This window comes from Macadamia integrifolia, chromosome 13, assembly GCF_013358625.1.
Source record: "Macadamia integrifolia cultivar HAES 741 chromosome 13, SCU_Mint_v3, whole genome shotgun sequence".
In the NCBI taxonomy this organism is placed as follows: Eukaryota; Viridiplantae; Streptophyta; class Magnoliopsida; order Proteales; family Proteaceae; genus Macadamia; species Macadamia integrifolia.
In genome coordinates, this window is record NC_056569.1 from 25,939,529 (window position 1) to 25,960,209 (window position 20,681).

General features: G+C 43.6%; 1 protein-coding gene across 1 annotated transcript; it reads left to right on the forward strand.

Moving 5' to 3' along the window:
- Positions 1–575: 575 nt before the first annotated feature.
- LOC122058767 (salicylic acid-binding protein 2-like) lies at positions 576–20,071 on the forward strand. Its single transcript, XM_042621437.1, has 3 exons — positions 576–1,075; positions 19,319–19,456; positions 19,694–20,071. The coding sequence occupies exons 1-3, from the start codon at positions 722–724 to the stop codon at positions 19,973–19,975; spliced, it is 774 nt and encodes a 257-aa protein (XP_042477371.1). The 5' UTR covers positions 576–721; the 3' UTR covers positions 19,976–20,071.
- Positions 20,072–20,681: the final 610 nt, after the last annotated feature.

Sequence of the window (20,681 nt, forward strand, 5' to 3'; positions counted from 1 at the left end):
AACAATGTACAAGGAGAGAATTTTCTCTCCTCGTAGGAGGAGCTGAGCCGAACTTTGCGATTAGCGATTCAAGCAATTCTCTTTACACCCTTTATTAGTTAGACTTCACAGTTCATACACAAGATGTGGGCCCACCAAGTTTTTAATATAAAATAGATAATTATTGTGGTGCGTGTTCAAATTCTTAGGACCGTTGAATGGATGGATAGTAAATGATCAGAGTTATTGGACAGACAAGAAATTGGAGAGGAGTGGGATCCCAATATTTGACTAAAGTTAGAAGTTTTCAATTTGATTTTCTTTACATTGCACGGCCCAGAGAGGCATCCGACTGGGAAGACCTGGGCACGCTCCCAGCCGTTGGATGCCTCTCTGTGCAGCCCACCCGCTCTAGAGGACCCTGACTGTAGAAAGTGACCGTAGTGTGAAGTGAAAGAAATCATTTTCCCTTCCAATTTTATCATCTCTCCCCCACCGCGGCGGCGTCGCTGCCTAGTTGGTGGAGATAAAGATATGACCATCCACTCAAATCATTTCCGTAGGAGAAGAGATTCTATTCAATTTTTCTTCCTAATAATAAATACTCAAACCTACGGAAGCCACGTGTGGGGCCGGACAGGGAGCGTTACGTTTGTCGCGTTGGGATCCCACGTTGGAAACGTTTAGAAGCGAAGAAGAAGGAGAAGAAGCAGACGCAGGAGGGGGAGAAGGAGGAGGCAAGATGAAACACTTTGTTCTAGTCCATGGTGCAGGACATGGAGCATGGACTTGGTACAAGGTGGTGACGTTGCTAAGATCAGCTGGGCATCGAGTTACAGCTTTAGATCTTGGCGGTAGTGGGGTCAACCCTAAGCGGTTAGATGAGTTGGGGTCAATTTTCGATTACTTGCAGCCGTTGATTGAGTTAATGGAGTCTCTTCCTGAAGAAGAACAGGTGACACTGGTGGGTCACAGCCTCGGAGGCTTTGGTATCTCTCTAGCGATGGAGCAATTCCCGGATAAGATTTCTGTGGCCGTTTTCATTACTGCACTGATGCCCAGCTACACATCTCCTCCTGCTGCTGTCTTACAAGAGGTATGTACACTATCCACCTCACCTTCCATTCTTCCATTACTTCTTTCTGTATATAAGCTTGATCGGGATGCGGGGCAAAGGAGAGAGGAGGGATTTCGATATCATTAGCATTTGATATATATTAACTAGATTAGATTAATTGCATTGGACAAGAATGCCTCCATTGTCTGGTTTAGAGAGGGAGATCGAATCACACGGAGGGTTTCTGTTTTTTTCTGGGTTTCAAAGAGAATCGCTCCATTTCCAGTTTTCAAAAAGATATCGCATCAGACAAGAGGGTTTTCCTTGGGAGACATTGTATCACACAATTTGGGCTTCAGAGAGAGAGAGAGAGAGAGAAACTTAGGTTATGGAGATAGAATCAGGTTTGACTCAGATTCCCATAGGGTGGTCCTGGTTCAGTCTTTGATTCCAGGGGTGGATTGGGATCCGGAACCTGCAATGTCATTGGATCTTCAACATATTTGGGGGAAACAGGACAACATTTCTCAGCTTCGTTCTAAAGTCGTTCAGAACGTTGTAATCTCTCTCTAGCAAGGAGAATAAGAGAGGGAAAGAGATGCGGTTGAAGCTCCCTGCTACTAGGGCTTGGATAATGTGCCGAGAGAAAATTAAAGCAGAATCATGGTGGCTCCAGCGGAGGAGGAGAGGTTGGGAAGGAGATGGGAGATTTGGAGAGAGAAATATACTCTCGCCTTAGGATTCCACTAGCTTGAACTCTTTGTTTTTTTCTGATACTCTCCTTTGAAAGTCCCACCTCTCCTTCTGTTTTAGTATTTCAAAAACTCTAAACTCCTCTATCATAACCTGCTGGCCCTGTCCAATGTTAGCAAAAATGCGGATTTTTCTGTTTTTTACTATTGAAAACATGTTTTATTGCAAGTCTATCAATGATACGGAAAAGAAAGAAGAAGCATATTTTTAAAACGAGTTTAAAACATTTTTTTTATTTTTTAAGACTGGACTTGTCGAACATAATGCCTATTTAATTGACTATGTCTCTCTTTCTCAAACTTCGATTGACTAGATTAGATTCTTTTGCCAATAGGAAATCAACTCAATGACCTACATTTCTCATGATATCATCTTCAATTCAATTTTAATGCACAAACCTTGAAATTGAGCTCAAACTGATGCATCTGTTGAAAAGTATTTTTAAAGTAATGACTCCCAATCTAACTGAACATGCATCACTCCGAGAGTGATTGACTATGTTGACAATAATGAACAACATCATAGCTAAGCCACATTGCTCAATAAGACTTTGGACATATGTGATGTATGAATTTTTAGAATTGGGATCACAAGTTAAGATCAACCCTCCTTACATGAGCCACAAGTCAAAGCAATTAATACATTATTGATTCGTGATCTAATATCCCATGAACAATGAGATCCCATATGGAGAGGTCACTACATGGGGAGAGCATGGGGAGAGGATCTAGACTCATCTATCATTTCCCAATACTCACCAAAGGGTGTAAATCGACTTAGTTTTGGTTATTTGGTTCGATTCAAGGGAAAGCTGTAGTGAACATAAACTAAACCAAACTCAGTTCGATACTTATTCAGTTCTAGTGAAAGTGCAAGCTGCATTTTGAGAAACTAATTATTATCAAAAAAAAAAATGAAATATAGAGAAACTAACTCACTAACCCTAGCTAGATGAAATGAACCAATAAACTAATATCAGAGAAACTACTCACTCACCAGATGAAGGATTGGACCCTAAAAAAAATTCTTATAATAATAAGATAAGGAAGAAATGGTTGTAGTTGGCTCTGATCCTCAAGCATCTCATTAGCTTGGATGATGGTAATTTAGAACTCGCATAAATAATGGTGGTCAAGATCTCTACAATTTGCCCTATAAAGTAGACTAAGTACGTGTCTTCCGCTCGGTCCTCATCGTCCTTGCTTGTATGGGCAAAAGCACTTTGTTGCAAGCTTTGCAATAGATAATAGAATGACATATTCAATCTTCATTTGCCACCTCTAGGGTTTTCTAATTATTGTTTGGAGTTGGGAGATGAGAGGTGAGAGATGAGAGATGAGATCTTCACCTGTCGAGTGCTAGCTTAGAATGTAGACGAAACCCAACTACCAAGGTCTTGACTACCATATGCAATGGATTAAAAGGTAAGCTATTTTTTTTTTCTTTTGGAGTAAATTATACTGTTCGGTGTAGGTTTCCTCTCCATAGAGTTGAGAATTAGAGAGTGATCCTAGGGTTGGGGTGACCTAGGGACCCTTAGATGTCTGGTCAACTGCTGCGCCTCAATGCATTTCGGGAAGAGCCAACTAGCTATGGATTTGAGTGACATTTCACCCCTAATTCAATTCATCCGTTGATTCTTCTATATCATTCGGTCCCAAATCCTCTCAAGCTTAGGATCACTATCTAATCCTAAGTGATCTGTTCGCTCTTGAAATTTCTGACAATCTCACTCCCCTCACACTTTTAAAAAAAGGGTAATTTACAGTGCCACCCCCTAGAGAATGCCACTATTATAGGAACACCCCTTCTGTTTCACCAAATTAAGACTCAGACCCCCAACTGTCAGTCACTGTTAAGTGAAGAGTTGAAATGACCGTTATACCCTATTCATTAAAACTCATGTTTTAACCTAATTCTTATTCACCTCTACTAATACTCACCTTCACCCCCAATCAGTTGGGTATATGAAGTGGTGTCTCTGTATCTCTCTTCCAACGAATCCCAAAAGCCTTGATCGAGTATGCACGTGGGAGAAATTAAGGTGGTAGAGCCCTGAATTTGCTTCAAATCTTGATTAAGAAATGGGTATTTAAGGAGTCGAGTAATCGATCGAGGAGAACGAAGTATTTCTCTGTTGTCTCATGTTCGAGTTTCCTGACGATCTGAGCCTTCAGCTCTTAAGTGTCAATCTGGGAGGAATGTCGCAAGGGTGAAATCTCAATTTCTGAGTTCTAAACAATCATCAAGATCATGATCTTTAACAACCCACAAGAACTCATGATGTGGTAAAAATTGACTGGATGATCTTCCTTGCAGCTCCTAATGCTCAAGCTGATCTGCACAGAAGAGAAGATAGGGAGAGCTGGGTTGACCCGACAGGAGACTCTTTGATGCCTAAGTCAGATCTTTCCACAGTAGATACTCAAGAGAGTTTTCAGTCAAAAGAAGTGATCGATCCTCTTGTGGGGGAGCTTACCTTGGTATTTATAGGTTGCTCATGGAGGGAGGAAAGGAGACGTTCGTGGAGAGTCCTATTAGACGTGGAGTCCTTAAGAGGAATGGTTCTCTGATGCTAGGAATATTCCAGATCATAGGGCATACTTTGGGAATATTCCCCTCTTATCTCAGAAGTGTAAGTATGCCTCTGATGACGTGTAGTGGATAGAGTCCTGCCCTTGTGATCAGGGGCTACATTTCTTGAATTTAGGAGTGGATGAGAGCACGTTTCGGGGAGCCCTTCCTGATCATGCCGAACCGAGGTGGTAGCTCGACATGAGGTGAGGGCGAGGCAGCAGGTCAACACGTGGAGGGGGTGAGGTGGTAGCTCGGTATGGTGATGAGGGTGAGGCAGCAGGTCGACCTATGGAGGGGCCGAGGTGGCAGCTCAGCATGAGGTGTTCAAACGTGCTTAGTCGAGTTGAGGATAGGGATGTATTTATCCTCATCACCAGCCCCCGGCTCTAGCAGTTCAGATCGGATAGCTAGAGTATTTAATTCAGTTGACTTTCGTGCACGTGCACTGTTCGTTTAGGGCGAAACACACTGCTTCTATCGTATGTCACTGTGTCATACTTCACCTCGGGCAGGTGAAGAGACTACTTTAGGTGATCATTGATCTCAGCTAGATCTAGCCGTCCATTTTCCATGGAATTCACCTATAAATAGGACACATTTTTTCCTAGAAGACTTCGCATTTATTTGAGTGATAAAGTCAGTTTAGCTCACTCCTAGCCTCGGCATGGTCATCCTTAGAGTCTCAGAGTAGCCCAACGTCTTGACTTCAACCAACAGCTCATCTTCATTAGCTCGTCTTCTCTAATGCGTTATTCTCAAGCTTGTCCTTCAACCAGTAAGTAAGATCGTACTATAGTTGTGACTCGTTGTTCTTCTTCCCCCCAGCCCTCCGTGTTTCCTAGCATCAGTCCTAGTGATCCCAACATGGCATCTGTCTGTGACCCTGACTCGCCCAGTAAAATCCCCTTGATGGCCGTGAGGCTTGGGGAAAACCACCCAGAGTGTTCTATTTCTGATCCTTCGTCCTCCCATGATGACAATTCAAGCGGTCTAGGCTCTGACGACAGCTCAGGCTCGGGCAGTAGTTCAGGTACTGAGTTTGTCGAGGTGATCTCGCCTGCGATCGACCTGACCAGGGGTGATCCTGGCTTAGTTGCCCCAGCTCGGCCCCCCAGTGCTGCGGTGGCAGGCACTTTGGTGGCAGACCATCAGGCGCTGAAGTCCCTGAGGCAGGCCTAGCAAAGTCTGAGGGGAAGGCTCTGCTTCATCCTCCGGTGAAAAGAAAACTACTGTCAACACCCAGAGCATACGTATGCCTAAAGTCCTAGACTTGATCCGGGGTCGGTATAGTATCCCTGATTATGTGGTGATGCACGTCCCAGATGAAGATGAGCGTGTCGACGTCTTTGGGGATGAGGTGGCCCTATATGACGTCGCCTTTCAGAGCAGCCTTAGAATTTTGATGCCCGAGTTGGTCAGCTCAGCTCTGGAGTACTGGGGGCTCTCCCCGAGCCAACTCACCCCGAACTCTTGGTGCACTATTCTCAACTTTGAGGTGTTCGTCTCGAAGGTGGGATGGATTGAGACGTTGGAGCTCTTTCGTAAAATGTTTCTGGTGAAGAGGCACACCTCAGGGTGGTACTACTTCACCAAGAAGGACAGGGATTGTGCTTGCAGTGACTTGAAGATGTTCATCAACATGCCCTCCTCAGTGAAGAAATGGAAGGAGAGGTATTTTTATGTGGCAATGGAGGGGAACCCCTTCAAGAGCAGCTGGGCAAAGCCCACTCTGTTGGTGTTGAACCGAGCTCCAAAACTGTCCACGATTGACCTCCAAACCTACCAAATGTATTTGGTCGGGGAGGCCATGGACGCCCGGATGCTGTAGGACGAAGACTTCCTCTGAGAGTGGGAGCTGAGTGAAGTCCTTGGTGAGGGTCTAATCGAGTCCGGTCATTTCTTCTGTTCAGCTCGGTCTTTGTACTAACTTAGCTCGGCTCCTCTTTGTTTTGTAGTGGTGAACGTAAGGGTGGACAACAAGGCTCTGGCCGAGGCGGTGGCGGAGGCGAAGAAGAAGGAGGTGACCAAGCAGGCTGCTAAGAAGAACGTGGACAAGGGCAAGGGTGTGCCGAGCCCAGGCTCTGGTGTGAAGACCGTTCCACCTCCTGGAACGGGCCACAAGGCCTCGCCCATTATGATTGAGGGCAAGTCTGGAAAGGTGATGACCAGTAAGGAGATGCCCCTGCCTGTCCAATACACAACTCGGCATGGGGTCCCGGGCTAGTTTAAAGGCAAGGAGCTGCTGGGTCCTTTCGGAGACAAGGGCACGGGGCAGTTTGATATGTCGGTCTAGGCGGCTAGAGGTCGGGAAGGCCAAAAGAGGAAGCTCTCCCCTGATGAAGAGGTGCAGCCCAGCAATCATCCCAAGGTTGCCCGGCCAGGGCAGAAGCCTCCAACCACGCTAGAGGAGTTGATTGAGAACGGCACCATGCTGGATCCCAACGACGCTCGGGCATGGTGCCGTCTGAGCCTCCCTAAGAGGGACATCACCCGTGCAAAGAAGTTATCGAATATAGACTTTGCGGACCTAATGTACACGTGGATCAGTGATGTAAGTCACCATAACCTCCATCTTGTGTGGTTTTGATACTTGAATATTCCTAATTGCTCTGTTAAATCTTTGTCAGGCTTCAACTTCTCGATTGATGTGGCTTATCAGTTTGAGAACATGGCCATTGCCTGTTCGAGGGTGGAGGATGAGGTGAGGTGCCTCAATGGGGAGATGCACATGATCATAGGCCAGTTGTAGGCCGAGAAGAAGAAATCCCAGGCTGAGGAGCAGAGTGCCAAAGATGCCGAGTTGAGGGCTGGCGAGCTGGAACACGAGTTGAGAGCTGCATGCTCTGCCTCCTTCTTTCTACCGACCTCCTGAGCCTCGGTCAGCTCGCTTTGGAGCGCATCCTTCCCCTTGACTAGGTCGCCAATCCCGAGTTTGGTCTTGGTAGTGCAGATCTAGGGCTCGATCTTAGATGTTGTAAAGCTGAAACTTGATCTTGAGAGGTGCCGAGCTGTGGCTCGGTCTTGAGAGGTGCCAAGTTGTGGCTCAATCTTGAGAGGTGCCAAGCTGTGGCTTGATCTTAAGAGGTGTTGAGCTGTGGCTCAGTCTTAAGAGGTGTCGAGCTAGGGCTCGATCTTAAGAGATGCCGAGCTGGGGCTCGGTCTTGATGCCTTAGATGTTAAGGTCTTGAGGTGCCAAACCTGGGTTTGATCTTGGTAGTGCCAAGCTAGGGCTCAATCTTAGATGTGGCCGAGCTGGAGCTCTGTCTTTATAGGTGCCGAGATGGGGGCTAGGTCTTAATGAGTGCCGAGCTGGGGCTCGGCACGCCTTAGCACCTTAGATGTTAAGGTCTTGAGGTGACAAACCTGAATTTGGTCTTGGTAGTGCCGAGCTGGGACTCGGTCTTGAGAGGTGCCAAACTGTGACTCAGTCTTAAGAGGTGCCGATCTGGGGCTCGGTCTTAAGAACAACGTAGATATTTAAGAGAGAAGCTTCTTCATTTATTGATAATGTGGTATACACTTGTAACAAATACATTGCTTCGAAATAGAGTCTAATCCACTCCATGAATGAAATTGAATAATTGAAATATGAAAACTAAGGTGGTGAGAATATAAAATCTATAAAACTAACACCCGGTCGTGCAGAACTTCAATGTGATCTACTGGTAAATTTTTTTGAGATTTTTGACATTCTATGCTCTTGGTATAGCTTAGTTAAGGTCTTAAGGTGCCAAACCTGGGTTTGGTCTTGGTAGTGCCGAGCTGGGGCTCGGTCTTAGATGTGGCCAAGCTGGAGCTCGATCTTGATAGGTGCCGAGCTGGGGCTCGATCTTAATGAGCGCCGAGATGGGGCTCGGCCTTAGCGCCTTAGATGCTAAGGTCTTGAGGTGCCAAGCCTAGGTTTAGTCTTGGTAGTGTTGAGTTGGGGCTTGGTCCTGGGAGGTGTCGAGCTATGGCTTGATCTTAAGAGGTGCCGAGTTAGGGCTTGGTCTTAAGAATAACGTAGATATTTAAGAGAGAAGCTTCTTCGTTTATTAATATGTGACATGCACTTGTAACAAATACATTGCTTCGAAATAGAGCCCAATCCGCTCCATAAATGAAATTGAATAATTGAAATATGAAAACTAAGGTGCTGAGAATATGAAATCTATAAGGCTAACACCCGGTCTTGCTGGACTTCAATGTGATCTACTAGTAAATTTTTTTGAGATTTTCGACATTCCATACTCTTGGTATAGCTGTACCCCCTGAGTCTGCAAGTGGTAAGTACCGGGGCGAACCACTTTGAAGACTATGTAAGGGCCTTCCCAGTTTGCGCTTAACTTGCCTTTACTTCTCGAGTCTGCTGTAGCTGCTTTTCTAAGGACCAGGTCGCCTACTATGAATCCTTGTGGCTGAACCTTTCAGCTGTGATATTACTGCACTTTTTGCTTGTGAGTTTCATTTCGTACTAGCGCTTCTTCTTGAACTTCGTCTATGAAGTTGATGTTTGCTTGGAGCCCTACCTCATTCAGTGATGCATCAAACACTTTCAACTGGAATGAAGCTTGGGTCACCTTTACAGGGGTTAAGGCTTCAGTCCTACATGCTAGTCAGAACGGTGTTTCCTTTGTAGGGGTCCGAGCTGAGGTACGTTATGCCCAAAGCACACTAAGTAGCTGGTCGGCCTAGCTCTTCTTCTCCTGGTCCAGCCTCTTCTTAATTCCATCTAGAAATGTGAGGTTGGCCTTTTCTGCCTGGCCGTTTTTCTGTGGGTGGACCACTACAGTGTTTCAAAAATCAATGTTAAAGTTACTGTAGAAGAGCCTGAATTTCTGATTGTCAAATTGTCACCCATTATCTGTCACCAGTATTTTTGGGACACCGTAGCAGTATATAACATCGTCTCTTACGAACTTTTCCATTGCCCACTAGGTAATTCTTGCTAGGGGACGCGCTTCCACCCACTTGGTGAAGTAGTCAATGACAACAATCTGAAACTGGACACCTCCCTTGCCCTTCTTGAACTGTCCCAGGATGTCCATTCCCCACATTCCGAATGGAATCGGGTAAATTATGGAGCTGAGTTCTGTGGCCTAGACATGTGGTATCGTGGTGTGCACTTGGCACTTGAAGCATCGTCAGACAAACTTCATTGCATCCTGCTGCATCTTCATCCAATAGAATCCTTGGCGCAATACCTTGTAGGCTAATGCTCTTCCACCTATATGGCTTCCGTAAATTCCCTCATGGTCCTCTTATAGTGCCTCTTCTGCTCGGCTCGAAGTGAGACATTTCAGAAGGGGCCAGGAGATTGCCCTCTTGTATGACTCCTCCTTGAACGATATAGTTGGATGCTCTTCTCTTGACCGCTCTTGCTTTTGTTTGATCTCCTGGGAGGTGCCCGTCTCGCAAGTAGGCTGTGATGGGATCCATTTAGCTCGGCTCAACCGATTGCGGGTCATTGCAGCATATCATATCATTTCTTGTCGTAAGTCAGTTTTTCCAACACTTCAAAGTATACAAAACTTACACAGTCATTAAATTCCACTGTGGTGAGTTTGGAGAGGGTGTCTGCCACTATATTTTCTTCTCGCGAAACTTGCACCATTACAAACATATAGAAGCCAGTGATCAGGTGATGAGCTTCCTTCAGGTATTTTACCATTCTTTCTTCTTTGGCCTCATAATGTCCGTTGACCTGGTTCACAATCAGTTGGGAGTCACTATGTGCAATTAGGTCGTTTGTCATTATCGCCTTCGCTAACTTGATTGCCGTTATCAGGGCCTCATACTCTGCTTCATTATTTGTTGCGGGGAATGAAAATTTGAGGGCGTAATATATCACAAATTCCTCTGGACTCTGCAGAATAAGTCCTACGTCTCTCTTTGTTGCGGTGCTAGATCCATCAACAAAAAGCTTCCACTTTCTGTTCGGCTCGGCCTCTGCCCCTGACTCTTCTTCTGTTTGTGTGCATTCTACTAAGAAATCTGCCAGTGCCTGGCCTTTGATTGCACTTCTTGGTCGGATTCAATGTTATGCTCACTTAACTCGACAACCTAACTCACCATCTGTCCCCCTATGCTAGGGCTGTGAAGTGACTTCCTTAGTGGCTGATCTGTCAGTACAGCTATGGTGTGTGCTTAGAAGTAAGGCATTAACTTTCTGGCAACCATGACCAATGCTAATGCAAACTTCTCAATTCTTGGGTACCGTGTTTCTACTTCGAGGAGCACATGACTCACGTAGTAGACAGGCTTCTGGGTCTTTCCCTCTTTTCTTATGAGAATTGCACTAACGGCTACCGAGGATGTAGCAAGATAAAGCTGTAGCACCTCTCCTGGCTTTGGTTGGCTCAGTAGAGGAGGCCTGATCAGGTAGGCTTTGACTTCTTCAAAAGTCGCTTTGCATTCCTCTATCCAGAAAAATTGATGGTGTCCTTTTCCTCCTTTTAATAGCTTGAAGAAGGGAAGACACTTGTCTCTAGCTCAAGACAGGAACCTGTTCAGTGCAACTAGGCACCTTGTCAGCTTTTAAACTTCGTGGATGTTTCTTGGCGGGCACATTTCTTGAATGCCCTCAATTTTGGAGGGGTTTGCTTCAATTCCTCTTTGTGATATTAGGAAGCCCAGGAACTTTTCAGAGGTCACTCCAAATGCATACTTGGTAGGATTCAGCCTCATCTGGTTCTGCCGTAGGACATCAAAGGCTTCCTTCAGAACTAGCACATGATTAGTGCCTTTTGCGCTCTTAACTAGCATGTCGTCGATGTAAACTTCTATGTTTCTTCCTATCTGACTCCAGAACATCTTATTTACCATTCTCTGGTACGTGGCTCCTGCATTCTTGAGGCCAAAGGGCATTGCGATGTAGCAGTAGTTGCCCTGAGTGGTTAGGAATGCTATCTTCTCCTCATCTTCCACCTTCATCTTTATTTGGTTATAGTCGGAATATGCATCCATGAAGGTCAGCATCTCGTGGCCTACAGTTGCGTCTATGAGGGAGTCTATCCTAGGCAAGGGATAATAGTCCTTGGGACAAGCTTTGTTCAGATCAGTGTAATTTATACAAATCCTCTACTTCCCATTGGACTTTGGGACCATAACAAAATTAGCGAGCCAGGTTGGGTACTTCACTTCTCTCATGAACCCAATGGCTAGGAGCTTGTCCACTTCTTCATTGATGATCGTGTTCTGCTCAGTCGTAAAGTTCCTGCGCTTCTGCTGGACAGGCTTGAAGCTAGGGTTAACATCAAGACTGTGCTCAGCTATCAAAGGCCTGGCATATCAAAGGCCCTCCATGCGAAGATATCAAAATTTTCACCGAGAAAGTTTAAGATTTCATCCCGTCGCTGAGAGCTCAGCAATGCTCCAAGATGAATAGTCTTTGATGGCTCGGCCTCAATAAGTGGAACAGTAAGCAGTTGTTCTACTGGCTCGGATCGATTCAGGAGGCTTTCGTTGTAGCAATCGATGATCTCTACCATACATACTAGACTGGAGCATGGCTTCTTGATAAACTTTATGAAGTTGGGTTAACACTCTTGAGATTCCTTTTGACTGGACATGCATTCCCCGATTCGTTACTGGTGGAGAACTTGAATTTCATATGCTTGGTGGACACAACCGCTCTAAGACCATTGAGACCAGGTCGGCCAAGGATTGCATTGTAGGGTGAGGCTATCGTGGCGACCATGAAAGAGACCATGGTAATGGACCTTTGAGCTCCTTGATCGATGGTTACTGGTAGGTTAACTACTCCTTCTAGCTCAGCTGGTGTGCTCAAAAATCCGTACGAGTGTCTTGAGGCTGGCTTTAAAGCTCTGGTGCCAAACCCTAGTTTTATAAAAGCTTTGTAGCACATGAGGTCAACAGATGCTCCTATGTCCACTAGGACCCCATGGAAGGGATGGTTGGCCACCACTAATTGAATTACGATGGCGTCGTTGTGAGGCCAATTCAGCTCTTATAGGTCTTTGTCAGAGAGTGTGATGGGTGGATCCAACTTGAGGGTCCTGACAGGCTGTTCCGTGATGCATACGAACCGTGCGTGAGCTTTGGCCTTTTTGACTGATTCTATTGTGGGTCTGCCTATGATTGTCAAGATGGCTGAACCCACATGCTAGTTATCGTACCCGTCAGCTCGGTCCTTGGCTAGCTCCTTAGGTGGCTCGATCTTATCTCGGCTCGGCCTAGCCTCATCTCTCCTCGGCTTGGGCCAGTTCTCACCTTACTTCTGGTGCAAATACTTGTTAAGGTACTCTACCTTGATGAGCTCATCAATTTTCCTTTTCAGAGACTTGCAATCTTTAGTATCATGCCCGTGGTCTCGATGGTATCGGCAGTACCGATTGGGTTCCTCTCCTTTGGTTTAGCTGTCATTGGCCTAGGCCAGCGAAAATACTTCTGGTCTTGGATCTCCAGGAGAAAGTTTGTTTGTGAGCGGTCAAACTCATCTTGCTCGGGTCCAACTATATCAAACGGTCAGTCTGTTCTATTTTTCTTCGGCTCACAAGAGTTGTCCCTAGGCCTCGGGGGCCTCCTCTTCTCCTTCTCTGATTGCTCACCCCTGTTAGCTATCCCCCTGACGGTTAAGACTTCTTCCATGTTGGCATATTGATTACACCTTCTTAACAACCCGGCATTGTCTCTGGCAAGTCGAGGGCAAGAGATTGGACCAGATCAGGGTGCATTACTCCATTGCATAATGTGCTATATGCCACTCCTTTCGATAGATTTTTTACCTCCAGCTTCACCTTGGTGAATTAAGCAAGGAACTCCCTTATAGTCTCCCTGGCTCCCTGCCTCATGTTCATCATGTTTTGCATAGTTTGCTTCTGCTTCATACTAGCTTGGAAACGTGTGAGGAATTCTCTCGTTAGTACTTCATAGCTATGGATGGACCGGGGCCTCAAGTTTGACATCCACACCAGCGCAACCTCTTTTAATGAGGCTATGAAAGCTAGGCAGAGAGTTATGTCTGACCTCCTATGGACTGTCATGGCTGAACTATAGTATAGGAGATGATCGTAGGGGTCCGTGGTGCCGTCATATGTGTTGAAGACAGGTACCACAAAATTTAGGGGCAACTTGGCATCTATTAGCTTATTGGATAGTGCATTATGGGCCGGGGTCACCATTATGTCTGTCGGGTTCCTTTGCCTTTGCATTCCTTCTACGCTCTCAGTGAGACACTGGATACAACTCTCCAGGTCATCCCTTCTTTCCTCGGCTCGACGATCTAGGGAGCGACATTCACGCTTAGCTCTTTTGGGGCTTCTTCCTCAGTCTTGGTGCCTATTAGGTCGATCCTGACCTTGCTGGCGTACACCTCTGGCCGACCTAGGGGGTGATCCTTAATGACCTTTGTGGGGTGGTGTGTCTTGAGCTATCCGTTGTGAAGAGTTCTCGCGTCCCTCTTCTCATGGACGCACTCCTCTAGTTGGCCTTTGCGGCAAGCGTTGGCTTCTCCCTGCCCTGGGTGGGGATCTATGGGCATCACGTGTCTCAGGACTTCGATTACGTGCGTAACGATGAGCCCTCTCGTTCTAGACAGAAAGAGGCCCTTATTGGCGTCTTTCGATGGAAGATCAGGGTGGTACCGAGCGAACTGTTTGTGACGTTCTGATATATCCCCTCCTGGCTGTTGATTGAGGGGTGACACTGTTGTCAGGTGATTTGTCTTGGGGTAGCCTATCTGGAGTTGGCCTGGGCAGCTGAGCTGAGCCAGTGCTGGGCACAGGGAGTGTCGAGCTAAACTGGCGTATAAAGTCCCGCACTAGAGTGTTGGTTGCCAACACCTGTAGCTGTAGGCTCTCCATTTGTTCTTCCATATTTGGGTGAGTCACTTGGGATGATGGGCCTTAGCAAGATTACTGAGGGTTTTGCTCACACTGACCTCCCTCTCATGGGGTGACACTCATGTCAGGCTAGGCTTATGGGGGTCTTTGTGGAGGGTCCTCCATGTGGACATTCTCCTGATCTGCCATTGGCGGTGGGTGGGGATGTTCAGGTGGTAATTCGTGCGAGGACCTTACTCGCGTTGTAGTGGAGGAAACAACATTCTCACTTCTTAGTTGCATTGATTCAAGGTAGCTTTTTGTAGTAGTTTTCCACAGACAACGCCAATCTGATGTGGTAAAAATTGATCGAATGATCTTCCTTGCAGCTTCTAATACTCCAGCTAATCTGCATAGAAGAGAAAACAGGGAGAGTCGGGCTTACCCAACGGGGGACTCTCCGATGACTAAGTCAGATCTTTCCACAGCAGATACTCAAGAGAGTTTTCAGTCAAAAGAAGTGATCGATCCCCTTGTGGGGGAGCTTACCTTAGTATTTATAGGCTACTCATGGAGGGAGGAAAGGAGATGTTCATGGAGTGTCCTGTTAGGCATGGAGTCATTGAGAAGAATGGCTCTTTGATGCTAGGGATATTCTAGATCCTAGGGCATACTTCGAGAATATTCTCCTCTTATCTCAGAAGTGTAAGTCGTGAGAATGGTGGATACCACTGATGATGTGTAGTGGATAGAGTCCTGCCCTTGTGACTAGGGGCTACGTTCCTTGAATGTAAGAGTAGATGAGAGCACGTTTTTGGGAGCCCAGCCTGATCATGCCGAACTGATGTGGTAGCTCAGTATGAGATGAGGGCGAGGCAGCAGGTTGTCCCGTGGAGGGGCTGAGGTGGCAGCTTGGCATGAGGTGTTCAAATGTACTTGGCCAGGCTGAGGACAAGGAAGTATATACCCTCATCACCGCCTAACATACCCTCTTCAGTCCGAAACCCAAACCCTAGTGCATAAATATCTGGTTTATAAAATTGAGGCGAGACAGCGATTAATCCCCCTATTTTTTAGTTCGGTTATTAAATTCTGAAAGAAACGAACAAAACCCAGATACAAACCAAGCTCAATACGTGCTCCTATGAGTTCGTAGATCGAAGGACTACTAAAATTTCACCCGATAATGAAGATAATCAGAATTTCAGTTACTGGAGAAAAATAAATGTAATTTCAATTGTTTCCGTTTCAAATTTCGCTAACGGGGTTCCCGTTTGTTGCCTAGACTATTGAGGTTTTTCGTCTTGTTTTTCTCATTTCCATTTCTTGTTCAGGAGTTCAAGAATTTTTTCTAAAACTCTAGTTTTTTGCAAAAGATGAATTTTATGGTTATTGCCTTCTCTCCTGATTTTGATGCCCCGGTATGATCTGATTTTGTTTCTCCTTTAGTTTTTGCTTCAAGCTTTGTTCTCTGTGGTTATATGAAATGCAGCTTTTAGGGGGTTTGTGATCCTTTTCACATGCTTTGGGTTACAATTTGAGGTTTTCATGTCACAGATGACTATTCTTTCTATCTTATTTTTAGTTTGAATTTTAAACAAACTTCTCTGCAACTGTCTTTCTCTTATGTTTACATCATTGCATAAATTTATCCAAAGTATGTTGCGTTGTGAAAATCAGTGAAATCTTTGTGCTACAGGGGAATCTGATGCATGCACTTGCATGATCGGTTTCTTTCGGAAGGTTCTTATTAGAGTCCTTTGCTTGGGAGAAATGGTCATCATTCTCTCACAATCAGTATTTAGAAGCCGTAGAAAAATATTCCAGGCTTGGTTCAGCTCCTATATTTTAGGTAATTCATATGTAGTAAGGGTATTTTGATATTTAAAATAAAATATAATAGCTGACATTAGCGTATAAGATATATTTCTTAACAGTGACTGATGGTAGGAGGTCTGAATCTAATTTAATAGTGGCATTCTCTAGAGGGTGACGTTGTAAATTACCCTTGAAAAAGTTTACTCAGACCTCCTCCATTATGTTGACCTTATTCTGGCTAGATCCATTTTTTAGTTGTTACCTGCCCACTTCGAGAGTCTTGCATAGAAAAACTAAAAGACCTTTTTTTTTTTTTTTTCATTAATTTATATTTTTTAATAATAATGATTTATGGGAGTAGTGCCGTAGTAGAGGCCTTGACAGACTGGGAGTAGTGTCGTAGTACGAATGAAAGACAATTTATAACTATGCATTGACTTCTGACATCACATTCCGTTTTGAATTTAAGACATGGGGTTGTGTTTTGTGAACTGTGTTATTCTTTCCTCTAAACTCCCTCACGTTTGCCTATATTACGTCTTTTTCCTTAAAAATTCATTTATTATAATTGGGCGAGTGCTGGCAAGAGATATGTCTTGCAATCTTATTTTCATTTTCTTTTTTAATATAAATTGTTCATTTAATAAGAATTAATTTATACCATCAATTAGTATGGAATGATAGTCTTCCTATTCCTAGTTTTTAGGATGGAATGATAGTCTTCGTAACTGTTTCAACTTCTTCCCTTCCAGATAACCGGAGAGACAGTTTCTCAAAATCTCTATCTGACAAAAAATCATCCATTAAAACGATCAAAAGATTCTCAAGGGAGAATAATCACAAGTATTTTTCAACCAAGAACTTAGTTTCTATACAGACATCTTCCTTACTATCAACTTAATAAATGTTCCATTTTAGAGAGTTGTTATTGATTCACAGTTTGAAGATCTATTTCCCTTAATTTATGGTGAGAATCAATGGAAGAGTTCTCTGCTCTATCTTCTTGAATAGCTTCCCCTTCTGAATTAAGTTGCGAAAAATCTCTTTGTTTTGAAAGAACCATAATTTGAATTTGTAGATAATTCTTTGATAGATAGCAATGCCCACAACCTCTGATTTGATAAACAAATCTCTGAACCTGACGGAAACCCAGGGAATGAGTCGAGATGAGTTTTCGGAATTGAGATGTTGTTTCGGAGTTGGGATGACTTGCTGTCACTATCACAACCAGTGTCCGTTAAAATAAGAGAGCAACAATTCAGATTATATGTAGTTAAATCCACGGTTATCTATGAAGAAAGTTTTACTAACCTTGTTTACACATCCAGTACCGTGACTTTTTTGCCATATTTAAATCCAAAAAACTAATCCTGTAAGAAAGGTGTTAGTTTTAGAATACAAAAAGACATATTTACCCTCCTCCTCCTCCTCCTTCTTGAATCATCAACCGTCAGATCAGTCTGACCCTAGACTAGTAATGCTTGAATTTGGTAGTGATTTCAATTCCTCTATCCATGAATCTATCCATGAACAACTACCACCACCGCCGCCACCCAATGTTTGGTCTAATGCTATTGGTCTAAGTCTTGTACACTCTTTGCTCATGGCCCTGCAGTGGTGGGAGTGAAAGGGATAGGAGCAACTGACTCAATCACCCTTAGTTGGGACCACTGATTCCATCATCTTCTTACAGAAGTTTAATGTTGAACTCCTTCGAAGTAAACGGAAGCTCCCAAATGGTGTATACGCTCTTTCTTCTATCATAAGCGGGCAATCTCATTCCCAGGTCAGAACCTTTGTACAATTTCACAAGCTCTGCCATGATAGCTCTATTCAAATTTCTTAATACAATTTCAGGAGTTATGGTGACCTGTTTGAAAGAAAAAAAGAAACTTATGTTTAAACTGAAAATAGGCAAGAACGCTGAGAAAGAGAAGGGGCAAAATGAGTTTAAAATCTTAGTAATGCAACGAAATCTGGTAACTCTGCAAAAAAATGGTTCGCTTTTACTATACACTTTGTCCCTACTTATCCATAACCAGGTCTAGGGGCAAATCTCAGAGATTTGCTTGAAGATGGAAAACCCATCTCCATCTCACAGCAATGAACTCCATTCTCCAAAGACTCACCTTCAATTTCTGATAACCAAGTTCTTCTGCCTGTGCATTTGGAACAGGCTTATGAACGATAGTGTAGGATCTTCTGGGAGTCGATCGCATAACATCACCCAGAAAGGATTTTCGACCTCCTCTTCCTCTCCTGTTACCTCTGTTCCTTGAAGGAGGTGAAGTGTCATGGTTTAGAGTAGCATTCGCGGTTTCCTCACGAGGTGGACCCTTTCCATTCTGTGCAGTATTGGGAGCTTTTTTCACTGGATTCATGGTGCTCTGTATTTGGGTTTTGATCACAATGTGCTGCTTTGAGCTCTGTATCTGTCTCATGGGCATGGTAGCTAAAACTGATATGAAGGAGGAGGAGGAGGAGGAGGAGGAGGGTAAATATGTCTTTTTTGTATTCTAAAACTAACGCCTCTCTTGTGGTGTTATTTTTTTGGGTTTAAATGTAATAAAAAAATTTTTAGGGGGAGGACGTAATATAGGCAAACGTGAGGGAAGATTGATGTAAATGACCCAAAAATAAAAGAAAAAGAAAAAGATAACTGGAGTGTTTTATTAAATTCGGTTTTCGGTTTTAAGTTCTCTTATTGAATCCGAAATGGAACTGAACCTAATCGAATTTAACATCACATTTTGAATTTTGTTCGGATAAATTCGGTTTTGATTCTCAATTTTGAATTTATTTTAATACCATTAAACTCATCATATATTTACTTGAAGTCCCTTAAACGTCCTAAATTACCCTTCTGTCCAAGTAACCTCATCTCCTCTAACCGACTTGTCTCCCTCCTCCATCCCCTCTGTGGGAAGCTAGTGAGAGGCAATAAGGATTCTACAGCTGAGGGTATATGTGGGGCATTCCTAATCGTTGAATCCTCACTAACAACATTGTTCACCATGGAGAATTTGAACCCTACTCTAACACCACTGCATTGCCACCTCTTGGTATGCATCTCTTATTTCATTGCATCTTCTTATATAATTTTTTATTTCATGGGGTCCAATCAAATTTAGGTTATTATTTAGAAATTATTCTCCCTTCGATTAAATAATTTACATTTGACATGTAGGATCTTGAAAACAAGGGACCAGGGTAAATGCCCTGTCCTCTTGACCCACATGGTTGCATTGTTTAACATGTTTATTTCTTGAGAATTCCTTTAACCATCAATAGAACAAATAACTGTTGAATTAACAAAAATCCTATTTGTTAAGGGTGCTTTAATTTTCTCATTTATTTTTCTATGTGGACCTAGTTCTTTAAGAGGACACCGTTGGAGTCTGTAATCGATTGCGTGTTTTCCTTCGATCGAGGGCCAGAGAACCTTCCTACTTCAGTGATCTTAGGGCCACAGTACCTTGCTTCCATCATGTACCAGTGCAGCCCATCTGAGGTATTTTAATGAATTAAACCAACCATTCTATATTTAATTGATGGGGAAGAGTTTTTTGTGAGGGAGTGCATTTCTTGTGCTGCACGAGAACCAATGAGAACATATGAGTAATCAACCATAGAGATGTCTATCTCCATTTCATGGGTTTGGGGTCCTTGCACTCCCTCCACACTCCTGAACAGAAACCTTATAAGGAATCTTCTATTTTGACATGTCATGTTTCATTTGTCACGATAGGATCTTACGCTGGCCACCATGTTGGTTCGACCAACTAGTTATTTCATTGAAGATTTGTCCAAGGAAAAATTGCTTTCGAAGGAGAAATTTGGGTCTGTGGACCGGTTTTACATCATATGTGATGAAGATAAGGTGGTGAAGGAGGATTTTCAACAATGGATGATAGAGAATAATCCAACTAAAGAGGTAAAAGTGATTGCAGGTGCTGATCATATGGTAATGCTTTCAAAGCCACAAGAGCTTTGCTTATGTCTCAAAGAGATAGCTAGTAAATATGATTAAAAATATGTTTATGAAATGGTAGAATCTCTCAAGTCCTTTTGGGAATTGTTTTTTGCAGTATTAATTTAATGGAATGAAACATTGTTAATTTATTCATGATGATAACTCAGTTTGGTCAACTCCGGGGTAAGGGCATCCCTTATTAATATTCTTGTCTGGAAAAAAAAATTATATTAATATTGGATGATTGTGGTCCCATAATTAACAATGCTTGTACTCCTCCTTCAACTCCATTCCGGTTAGGTGTAAGATGGTTAATTGAATAGTTTTCTCACCCTTATCAAGTGTTTGTCCCCTTCCCCCTCTTGCATCTCTTGTATTGTTCAAGATATGCTTCTCAAATCTTCATTTTCCTTCATTCTATAGTGCATATTAATAGGTTTGAGAATGGGTTGGCCCATACTATTTCTTATTGGGCCTATCCTATCCCCACAGTGGTTCTTGGGAGCCTCCTTTTCTGGAGAATCTCATGAGTTTGTATTTTTTTTTTTTTTAAGATATATGAAAATAAAAATTTCATTCAATAAGAACTGTAGATAGATACATCAATGTGATAGTTAGAGTTGTTAATGAAAGACTGATTGTTCATAGCCATAGTGGCTATATTACGTATGGGAAGAAGCAATTCGTTGTTAGATCTGAGATGAAAAGTAGGTATAAACAAAAAGTTATGGCCATCCGAAAAAAGAGATATTGAGCACCAAGA